Genomic DNA, 10,918 nt, shown 5'->3' with positions numbered 1-10,918 from the left:
CCTTTCCTGCAATGTACACAGCTCCCCAAACTCCCAACCCCTCCCCCACCTTCTACCAAAGTCTTGCCAAGCGTCAGCTGCATGCAGCCCGGTGCCCTATTAATAAGTCTGTCAGAAAGAGGTCTTTGCCCTTCATATTGTGTGTCTCCTTTACCACCTCCACTAAAATCCTTCCCTCTTCAAATCACACTTGGGTTATGGTAGGCACTCAGGGGCTCTGGTCACCTCTAGAAACAGGTCTTACGCCAAATAACCCATGAAAGTTGAAAAGACTTAAAGCTTTGGCCGATTTATTGGGAACACCAAGGGACAGAGCTTCCCCACCTCCTCCTAGTAACCTGAACCTCCCTGCCTGCTGATCCCCAGAGTATAAATAATCCCTTGATGAACTGGCAGTAACCCTTGGGATTTAGCGCCAAGATTCCCACCCCAAAGCCCAAGGAAGAAGGCAGGCGGCATGAACAAAAGGGACTTTATTTACAGGAAAGGGGTGAGATGAGGATTTACATGTCGGGCACTCATCTGGTTGGTAAAAGGAAGAGTGATGTTATCTCTTCTTTTGCTGGCGACCTGTAAAGGAGGAACATAAATACAACTCCATGTCTTATTTTGGGCAAAGGCGTTCCTCTTCCATTTCCTTAGCCAGTCTGGTAAGGCGGTAGTGCCTTATGCCACCCGACAGGCCCATCCCATGTTAACAAAATAAAACAAAAACACACCTGACAATAAAAACACATGCCTAGTTTCCCTCCCACAGCCCTGTTGGTGTGTATTTGGCAGAGAAGGGCTTTTCTATTTCCTGCTCCCTCAGCTTCATGTGTGTTTGGCAACCACCCAAACTGTTTATCATGAATTCTACTTTCAGGAGGATATACCCAGCATTTGTGCCTCCTCTACACACCAGGTCCGCAGTTACTCACGTAGTTCATTGTTCCGAGTCATGGCCTGGGCTGCCCGAGCTCGTGGTCCTTGTTGTGTAAAGTGGTAGCCAAAGCGGACAATAGAGGGACACTGCTCAAGCACGGTGGCCATTTCCATCTCCACTGCATCACCAGGCCACTGGCGCTAGAGGATGGAATAGTGAAAGCTATTAGATACCTCTGGTTATTTATCCCAGACCCCAGGCCCCTTTGGGACATTAAGGGGGCTATTTCTTGCTGGGTGTGATGATGCACACCTTTAATCCCAGCACTAGGAGAGACAGAGATAGGCAGATCTCTGTGAGTTCTAGGCCAACCTGGTCTACATAGTAAGTTCCAGGCTAGCTGGAGCTACAGGGAGACCCTGTCTCAAAAAGATCAAACAAAAAAGCGTTATTTCGTGAGTGAGAGAAGAGAGGTGTTGACTTGCTTGGCTCCCTCACAGAGACAATAAAGGTATGCAAACAAAATCAAGGGAACTAGCTGCCCCCATGGAAAGCCCCAGTGGGTATTAGATCAGGGAAAAGAATGCTGACCTGGTTATCTACACGGAGCTCAGTGAGAGTGGCATTTTCCCGAACTGCCTTTAGCACAGCCATGAGCCCTGTGCTGCTAATGAAGTTGGATTCGATGTTCAGGCTCTGGAGACTGCGGTTCTCACGCAGCATGTCAGCCACTGCCTGGGTAGTAAGGACATGTGTTAGAATTAGGGGACAATTTCATAGATGACTGAGCAAAGAACAGGAGCAAGAGGGAAACAGCTCTTTGAGATTCCCTGGGGAGCTGTGAGGCTAGAGGGAGATAGAAGTGGGGTGTCAGTGGAAGCAGGACAGTTAAGGGCACAGTGGAGTTGGGAGTATGGTCTTTGGGGAAAATGATTTCAGAGTTGTGAGACAGAGGAGTAGGGCTGGGGGTTGCCAGGAAGGCTGATGGGAATAGCACCCCCCTCCAGTACAACCATTAAAGGTAACCCTACCAGGGGTGCACATCAAAGTATGGGAAGAAGACTGGGGATGTCAACTGGCCTTACATTGGCGATGGGGTCACCACTCTTTGTGGCCACCAGACTGAAGCTCCGGACATAGGTGTTTGCCTTCATTGCTTCACACAGCTCACTTAGCATCGGTATCGGGATGTCCTAAAGGAGTCACAGGAGATAGAGGACTAAGGACCCTCCTGTCTGCAGTTACCCCTCTGTTAACTAATTGGAAGATGGAAGCCAAATACCTGTATGTTATTGAGGTTCACCTCCTCCAGCTCTTTGTCATTGCTTCGAACCCTCTTTAGCATCTCCTCGATGTTTGTGGGATTTGGGGGTTCATCTGGCACTGGTTTATACTTGTCAGGCTGTACCACACCTGAGGGAGTAAAAGCAGGAAGGGAACCCCAACATGTCCTCTACCATCTCCCAATTGGTTCCCTGATCCCTCATGTAACACGTCCCCCATGTCTCACGCCTCCTCTCAGTCTCTGGGACTGGCTGTCCAGAGCCCTAGGGGAGAGAGGTATGTTTCCCCAGCATGCTCACTTACTGCTAATGCCTTCGGTGTTGCAGATTTCTCCACTGCAGATGGCATCGTAGTATTGCTTGTTGCTCATCAGTGTGTACATGCCCAGAATTGCTGTTGAGGGTAAACAGAGGGGCACACAGAATAAGGGGCCTGTTCCAATCCTGCCTCCTACCTCACTGTGCCACAGCAGTTTGACAGCCTGACCCCTTCCACTCTTATAAAGTCTTTCACCCTCCCTCAGCTCTAGGAGTCTCTTCCATAAACTTCCCAAGACGGGGATTTCTAAAACATAAGACAGGGTTTAGGGAAGGCCCCTACAGAGCCACTAGAGGAGGGGCATCCTTAGAGGAGACCCTCTGCTGATTTCAGCCAGAATATCTCCACTTTCATTTACTTTCACAATCCCTATAAAATTGTCCCCGAGATGCTAACTTATTAAATTTAAAAATGAGTGAATATAAGCCAGGTGTGGTGGTACACACCTTTATTTCCAGCACTCAGGAGGCTGAGGCAGGCAGATCTCTATGGGATCAAGACCAGCCTGGTCTACATAGAGAGTTCCAGACCAGCTGTGGCTACAGGGAGACTGTCTCAAAAAGAAAAAAAAAATCACTGCCTGAGGCCTTTTTGGATATCCATGTTCTAGTTCAGGCCTTTCCTACTAGTCCCGTGTTAAGATAATGATGCTACAACCCCTGGTCCACTTGCCTTCCTCAACTTCCCACAGCTGCCTACCTGCAATGTCACACATTTCAGCATCTGTAGCATGGGATAATGCCTCTTCCAGCTCGGGTTCCAAGGTAATCTGTTCCTGTGCTGGGATTTCTCTCTTGGGCTGAATATAGGGTTTCCCTGACAGGGAGATGAAAAATGATTCAGGAAGAGGTCATTTCTTCCAAGACCTTGGCCTCTACCTTCCTTCCCTTCTCCATGTGGCATACCATGTGCCATCTACCTATCTATCTATCTATCTATCTATCTATCTATCTATCTCTATCTATCTATCTATCATCTATCACCTATCATCTTCATCAGTCATCCATTTATGTATCATGTAGGCATCTGATATCTATCTATCTATCTATCTATCTATCATCTATCTATCATCTATATCTATCTATCTATCTATCTATCTATCATCTACCATCTATCTTTCTTCTATCATCTATTATCTATCATCTATCTATCATCAATCATCTATCTATCACCTATCTATCTATCATCCATCTATCTTTCTTCTATCATCTATTTCTATCTGTCATCTATCTATCTATCATCTATCTATCTATCTATCTATCTATCTATCTATCTATCTGCCTACCTACCTATCTATCTATCTATCATTATCTCCATATGTATATCCATGTGTTATAACACTGGATCATGAGGGGTACATCAGAAGGACTAAATTCTCTATCAGCTCAGGACTCCCCTGACTCCCTTGATCTTGCATAAAAACTGAAGAGCGCAGGTTGTTGTAGTGGCATAAGTCTGCAATACCAGCACTTGGAAAGCCTAAGCAGGAAGATTGCCCCCAAAACAAATTGAAGAGTACAAACTGGCAAACAGGTGTCTAGGAGCTGCGTTCCTGGACAGGTCGTTGTCAGAAGATGAAAGGGAAATTAATGGGGAGGCATAAGAGACAGCTGTTTGGTTTCTGAGAGGCATGGATGTTAAGGTGTCCATACCCTTCTTCTCGCCTGTGAAGGGCACCAAGTCATCACGCTCTTTGACGTCTAGCGCCTGTTGCTCCAGGTACTGCAATAGGGCATCTCGATCCAGTGGCCCAGTTGGGCTCTTTTTTGTCTGGTCACGTTGTCTTAGTCCAGCTGGCAGGAGCATGTTCTTAGGGATAGTTTTGAGGAGCAAGTCAGGTATTCTTGAGTACTTCCAGAGTTCCCTAAAACATCTCCAGATGCCTTTTCCCTGGCCCTCTTGGGATTCCAGGCCGTTAGTGGCCCTGGTCTCAGCCTCCCAGAGCCCAGTACCCTTCCCAAATATGTGAAGACTGCCCCTGGTCCCTGTGCTGGTGCCCTACCTCAGGGTCCATTTCCTGTAGTTCACAGTCCAGCTGTTCTAGCTCCTCTGGGCTCAAGGTCCTTAGGATCTCGTCTTCATCTATATCTCTATACTTCTCCAGTTCCTTCTGATACGACGACATGGTGGCCCCCACCCCCTCCCCACTGTGTGACACTCACAGCCTGGAGGAATACAGGAAAAGTTGTATTTGGAAAGTTGGACATGGACACAGTGAGGACACAGAGATCAGCCAGAGTTAGAACATTGAACTAGACTTGGAGGTTAGAGGTCTAGTTGGGGATGGAAAAGTTAGCTTGTTTACAGTTAGAATTAGTCTCCTTTATTCCCACAGTTTGTAGCCATTCTGGATGGGGCTCCCAGGACCCAAACTGTATTTGTCCTCTCACTGTATGATGGTGAAATCCTGGCAACACCCTCCCCTACAACCTTACCCATCAGTGCCTCTTGCCCTAACACAGCTGCTGGAAGTTCTGCCAACATAGCTGGCTCCATGCCCAGTTCCTATTGAAAGGTGGGAGGGGGTGGCAGAGAGCTTCAGGAAAATTCCTCTTCTCTTCCCCATTATCCAGACTTTTCTTCTATACTGCTTAAGCAAGGAAGATTGTCTAGGGTGAAGCAGCAATCTCTTATGATTTCCTTTTTTATTGTGGGGGACCAAGCTCTCACTTTCTGTGTTTGCTAAAATTCTAAATCCTAAGGGTAAGTAAGGCTTCCAGATTGGGGGAAGGGCAGTATGGTCTCAGAAGGAATTGAGTCCCCATAATCTGTCACCAGGAAGGTGACACTAGACCAATGAGTGAAAAATGCCTCCTAAACCAAGTAATTTCTCTAAAAACAGTCGGACAACTAAACTTGCATAATCTTACAATATAAAAAATACACACAAGCTCTGCATACACACCATACACACCATGCTTAATGTGGAAGATCCTGAAAGTGAGACGCACATTGACAACATAAACTATGCAGTCAAGACAGGAAAGTGGCAGAAATGTACACAAAGTGACAGAGGCAGAGACATACTTCATATTACCCCCCTGTAAGGGCCATTCTTCCCCCATTTCCCTCCAGTCTCTCACCCCTCCTCTCCCACCTACCAGTTCTAATTGCCACTTCTCACCTTCCCTTGTCAGTTGGTCCGTCTGTTCTACTGGGGCACTGTCGGGACAGCAGGAGGAGCCCGGTGCCGGGGGAGAGGGTGGGGGAACAGTGAGCTCAGCATTTTATTATTTTAGCTCTGGCCAGGTGGGGAGTAGTGGGAGATCACATATACACAGCCCCCATACCTTGCCCAGCCCTGAGAGCCTCTAGTGGCCATTACCAGCCATGACACCTGCTCCTCTTTTCCTACTCAGTATCCAGTGGAGAATCCAATGGTTCCTAAGATACCTGCTACATTCAAAGAAGAATATAAGGTGGTATGTCAATGTAGCCAGGTATAGTGGCTCATACCTGTAATCCCACAATTTGGGAGGCTGAGGCAGGACTGCTGCAAGATTAAGAGCAGCATGAGCTACATGTTAAGTTCAAAGCAGCCTGGGATACATAGCAAAACTTAAGAAATCGAGGTGCCTAGAGAGAAGGCTCAGTGGTTAAGGGTGCTAGCTGCACCATCATGAGGACTGGAGTTGAGATCCCAGCACCCATACAAGCTGGGCATTTTACATATGCCTATAACCCCAGCTCTATGGGGTACAGACAGGATTGCTGGAGGTTTGCTGGCTTCCAGCATAGCCCAGAATATGTGAACCCCAAGTTCAGGAAAAAACCCTGCCTCAAAATAGGTCTAGTGACTGGACCGTTTGGCCTCTGTACATGTACATACATATGTGAATACATTCAGTCACACATGAATGAAATTTTTTTTTTGTGGTCTTTTTGAGACAGGGCCTCCTTGTAGCCCCAGCTGGCCTTGAACTCTTCAGAGATCCACCTGCCTCTGTCTCCCATGTGCTGGGATTCAAGGTGCATGCCACCATGCCCAGCCCTGAATGGGTATTTTTTAAAAAGTTAATATGGGTCTGGAGAAATGGCTCAGCATGTAAAGGCACTTGCTTAAGCCTGAGGACTTTAGTTTGATCTCTGGGACCCACATGATGGGAGAAATGAGCCTACATCAGAAAGTTGTCCTCCAATTTCCACCACTTGTATGCCATGGTGTGATGACACACGTACCACACACATGCACATACACAAATAAATGAAATAAACTTTAAAAAAAGGTCCGTAAAAGGATTTTATCTAACTTAAGTTTTTCAACTACTTTTGAATTAAATATGGATGCCTCCCGAGTGTTGGGATTAAGGGCGTGCACCACCACGCCCGGTGACAAAATGTATCTTTAAAAAAATAAAAAAAGCAAGCTGGGCGTGGTAGCACACGCCTGTAGTCCCAGCACTTGGGAGGCAGAGGCAGGCGGATCTCTGTGAGTTCAAGGCCAGCCTGGTCTACATAGTGAGTTCCAGGACAGCTGGGGCTACAGGGAGACCCTGTCTCAAAAAAGACAAAAAAAACCCCACAAAAAAAGCAAAAACAAACACAATTGGGGGTGTAGCTCTGTGGTAGCATGCTTGTGTAGCATGAACAAGGCCATGTGTTCAATTCCAGGACAACAAACAAAACAAAAAACCAAATAGACAAATACACTCAACCCATTCATAAAAGGGATCTAATTTATTAGATTAAAAAAGGCAACAAAACCAGAAAGAACTAGGGGAAAAGATGGTGAAAGAAATACAGAAGACTGAACAAAGATCAGAGGGGCATGGTGAGGAGCAGGGAGAGGAGAGGAGAAGTCAAGAGCTCCAGGTCAGGGGAGGAAGATTTCCAAAGACCAGACATCTCTTTATTTGATGACAATTTTCTGGCGCAAGGCTCGGGGCCCAGAGCCAGGGAGTGGCTCAGGAGGTGGTGGGCCAGGGCCTAGGGCTGAGGCAGTGGGTGGCAGTCCATGGGCAGTGATGTATTTCTTGTAGGCCTCACGAATGATCTTGAAGGCTCGAGCAGTGGCATAGGGTATGTCTGTAACAGGGTCCCGGTACAAGGCTGGACGATGGGTCACTGGGCAGACCTCTCGAACAGGAACCTTTGGGGGTCGCCCCTGGGGGAACCATTCCTCAAATGTTGCATCATCACTAAATGTGATGAAGGTACGTGAGCAGCGAGAAGGAGGGATGGCAGGCCCAGTCCCAGCATGCGGAGTCAATGCAGAAGCTGTGGGTGCAGGATCAAGTCTGAGGGCAATAGACAAAAAAAATAAATAAATAAATAAAAAAAAATCACAAGGAGAGGAGGAAAAGTCAAGAGACAGAGAAAGAAGTCAGGCTAGGTGTGGTGGTTCATGCCTGTAATCTCAGTATTCAAGAAGCCAAGGTAAGAGGATTCCCGAGTTCCAGGCCTGCTGGAGGTACACAATGAATCCTCATCTTAAATAAAACAAAATGCTGGGCACTGTAGTATACATCTATAATCTCAGTGCCTAGGAGGTAAAGGCAGGCAGATCACCAATTCCACACTAGCCTGAGTTACATGGTGAGTTCCTGACTAGCATGGGTTGCAAGGTGAATTCTAGATTAGCCTGGGTTAATAGCATGAGGCCATTTCAAGAAAACAACAACAAAAAGTGAGCTGGGGCTAGAGAGCTAGCTCAGCAGTTAAAAGCACATACTGCTCTTTCAGAAGACCCAAGTTCACAACCACCACACGGGCCAGCTCACAATCACCAGTAACTCCAGCTCCTGGAAGATCCAGTAACTCCAGCTCCTGGAAGATCCAACTCCTCTGGCTCCCTTGGGTACCTGCACTTGACTGTACATACCCACACACATATACACATAATGAGACATAATTAGAAATCAAAATATATCTTAGGCTGGATGTGGTGGTGCATGTCTTTAATGCCAGCACTGTGGGAGGCAGAGGCAGATGGATCTCTGTGAATTCACATACATAGGAAGTTCCAGGTCAGCTGGGGCTACAGGGACACCCTGTTTCCAAACACAAAACAAAAAATGAGAATGAAATCTGTAAGGTGAGCAGGCATGTCATCTCTAAAAGGAAAGTCAGTGAAGTGGGGCCAGGAAAGCAGAGCCAATCGACTCACCCTTCTACGTCCACATTCTCTTCTTTGGGGCCAGGCTCCCCAACAAGCGGCACCGTCACTGAATGGTAGGTGATGACTGGCCCAGGGCACTTCCGCTTCTTGTGAACCTGCTTCTTTTTGTCAGCCTCAAGTCGTTCATATGTCTCTTCAGGAGCAAAAGGAGAAATGAGGGATAGCCAGTTTCTCCTCTTCCCACACTCTAGCCGTCCCATGATTTTCTAAACATTTAAATTACATTTACTTATTTTTATGTGTGTGGTTGTGTGTGCACGAGAGAGAGAGAGAGAGAGAGAGAGAGAGAGAGAGAGAGAGCGCGAGAGCGGGAGAGGCATGTAGAGGTCAGAAGACAATTTGCAGGTGTCAGTTTCTTCTTCTACCATGTGGGTCCCAGGGATTGAACTCAGGTCATCAGGCTTGGCAGCAAGCACATTTCTCTGCTGAGCCATCACACCAGCCCCTGTCCCACGATCTTAATTATATATCTAATCACTACCAATCACCCAGGTCAACTATGGAAGTCCTTTCTTCACATATTCTTGGGTCCCCAGCCACTCAGAACCTGAAGGATCTCAAGTAGGAAGATTCAGAGAGTTTATGATGAGGAAAAATCCATTCATTTCCCAGCATATATTAAAATCTCCTCTATGGAGCTAGAGAGATAGATAGCTCAGCAGTTAAGAATGCTGGCTGTTCTTGCAGAAGACCCAAGTTCAAATCACAGTGCTGGCTAACAACATCCATAATTCCATTTCCAGGGACTTTGATGCCCTCTTCTGTCCTTTGTGGGCACTGCACAACATAGGTGCACTTACATATACACAGGAATAACATTTATACACATTAAATAAAAATTCCTAACATCCTGCTCCTAACATCCCTACCAGGTTCTTTCAATTTTCAAGTGAAACATAATTCCTGATGACAATATTTTAAAGCCATAAAGCACTCAAGTCTCATCTGGTTTCCTTGTAACATCCTTCAAACAGACAAAATGAGTGTCCATGTCTCCAGTGAATCCTCTCTAGGATGATACAACCTCTACTCAACTACTCCTCACACTGCCACCCTTAAGTCTCTTCTACTTTTGGAATTACCACTTTTTTATAGTTAACAGACCACTTCAGTGTTTGATCTAGATCTTGTTTTATGGTCCCTTCTAAAAATAAGGAAACCTGGCAACCTAGGTCCCATTCTTATGGGTCAACAAGCAGCTAAGTCAAGTACCTGCTGCCCTTTTCAGACATTACTCTCCCATTCCCAGTGCCTGTAGCTGGCTCCTGTGGCACAGCCCTGGGTAGTTCAGCTGGCACAGATGTCTCATCATTAAGGGCAGCGGTAGTGACTCAGATTAGCTACATATTTTCAGGACATGCAACATTCCACATATTAGAGGCACTCAATAAATATGTGATAATGAATAAACACATCAAAATATTTCCCTTTCCTCTAAATGAACTACCAATCTGTGTTTTTCTTATATGTGGGTACTGTGAACTTAATCCCCTGAAGTCTGACCAGATGTGCCTCAAGACCTTTCCAGGACTCAGATGCTCTTCTATTTTTTTTTTTCTTCTCTTCCTTCCTTTTTTTGAGATAGACCTTATGTAACCCAGGTTGGCTTTGAACTCCTGATTCTCCTGCCTCTACCTCCCAAATACTGAGACTATAGGCCTATATCATATAGCCTTCCCACCTTTATGATTATTATCACAGGCTTCATCATACACTTTTGTGAATAAAAAAACGAAAGATTCAAAAGTTAAGGCTGGGCCAGGAGTGGTGGTGCATGCCTTTAATCCGGGCACTTGGGAGGCAGAGGCACACGGATCTCTGTGAGTTCGAGGTCAGCCTGGTCTACATAGTGAGTTCCAGGACAGCTGGGGCTACAGGGAGACCCTGTCTCAAAAAGACCAAAAAAAAAAAAGTTAAGGCTAGGTAGAGCCTTCTGTTTGTCTGAGATAGGGCCTCTCCCAGCTCACGCTGGCTTTAGACTCTGTAGTCTAGGATGACTAAGAATATCTGGTCCTCCCACCTGAACCTCCCAAATCCTGAGATTAACATCATGCACCACCAAGCCCAGCTTGCCTAGTTTGCCTCTTAAAGCAAAGTGAACAGAATAAGGACTTGAATTTAATTGTATACAATTGTTATTCTGCTTACTATTTTATTTTGGTTATTGTATTATTACTGTATTAGTAGTATATATTTTTTTTCTGTCTTTTTGAGACAGGGTCTCCCTGTAGCCCCAGCTGAGCTGAACTCACTATGTAGACCAGGCTAGCTTTGAACTCACAAAGATCCACCTGCCTCTGCCTCCCAAGTGCTGGGATTAAAGGCATGTGTCA

The 10,918-nt window shown here is 46.2% G+C and overlaps 2 protein-coding genes across 7 annotated transcripts in view; both read right to left on the bottom strand.

The window, feature by feature from the left end:
- Positions 1-92: 92 nt before the first annotated feature.
- Positions 93-5,656, bottom strand: Tmod4 (tropomodulin 4). 3 transcript variants are annotated; one of them, XM_008828245.1, is made up of 10 exons: positions 5,592-5,656; positions 4,470-4,632; positions 4,120-4,276; positions 3,167-3,283; positions 2,453-2,542; positions 2,148-2,278; positions 1,951-2,058; positions 1,457-1,600; positions 921-1,065; positions 456-570 (listed from the first exon to the last, which is right to left on the bottom strand). In XM_008828245.1, exons 2-10 carry the CDS (start codon positions 4,590-4,592, stop codon positions 548-550), a joined length of 1,038 nt encoding a protein of 345 aa, XP_008826467.1. In that variant the 5' UTR covers positions 4,593-4,632; positions 5,592-5,656; the 3' UTR covers positions 456-547. The 3 variants fall into 3 exon arrangements, with proteins under 3 accessions (XP_008826468.1, XP_008826467.1, XP_008826466.1); XM_008828244.2 differs by having other exon boundaries at positions 5,569-5,655; XM_008828246.3 differs by lacking the exon at positions 2,453-2,542 and having other exon boundaries at positions 93-570; positions 5,569-5,607.
- A 1,469-nt stretch (positions 5,657-7,125) lies between these two features.
- Vps72 (vacuolar protein sorting 72 homolog) overlaps positions 7,126-10,918 on the bottom strand; it is a 15,672-nt gene continuing 11,879 nt past the window's right edge. Inside the window, exons 5-7 of one of the 4 annotated variants that reach the window (XM_029561175.1) lie at positions 8,574-8,718; positions 8,188-8,278; positions 7,564-7,704 (exon numbers count right to left, since the gene is read on the bottom strand). In XM_029561175.1, coding sequence (XP_029417035.1) covers positions 7,699-7,704; positions 8,188-8,278; positions 8,574-8,718 — 242 coding nt within the window. In that variant the 3' untranslated portion in view covers positions 7,564-7,698. Of the gene's footprint in view, positions 7,712-8,187; positions 8,279-8,573; positions 8,719-10,918 lie in introns of all 4 variants that reach the window. The other 3 variants (XM_029561176.1, XM_008828243.3, XM_029561177.1) reach the window with 3 other exon arrangements.

This window comes from Nannospalax galili, unplaced genomic scaffold (genome assembly GCF_000622305.1).
Source record: "Nannospalax galili isolate Female #2095 unplaced genomic scaffold, S.galili_v1.0 scaffold752, whole genome shotgun sequence".
In the NCBI taxonomy this organism is placed as follows: domain Eukaryota; kingdom Metazoa; phylum Chordata; class Mammalia; order Rodentia; family Spalacidae; genus Nannospalax; species Nannospalax galili.
This window is presented reverse-complemented; position numbering and strand designations above follow the sequence as displayed.

Coding starts and splice junctions, on each gene's coding strand:
- Tmod4 (XM_008828245.1), bottom strand. CDS start 4,592: ATGTCGTCGTATCAGAAGGAACTGGAGAAGTATAGAGATATAGATGAA. Junction 4,277..4,469: donor TACAGGAAATGGACCCTGAG/GTAGGGCACCAG, acceptor ACTATCCCTAAG/AACATGCTCCTGCCAGCTGG. Junction 1,066..1,456: donor AGCTCCGTGTAGATAACCAG/GTCAGCATTCTT, acceptor TCCATCCTCTAG/CGCCAGTGGCCTGGTGATGC.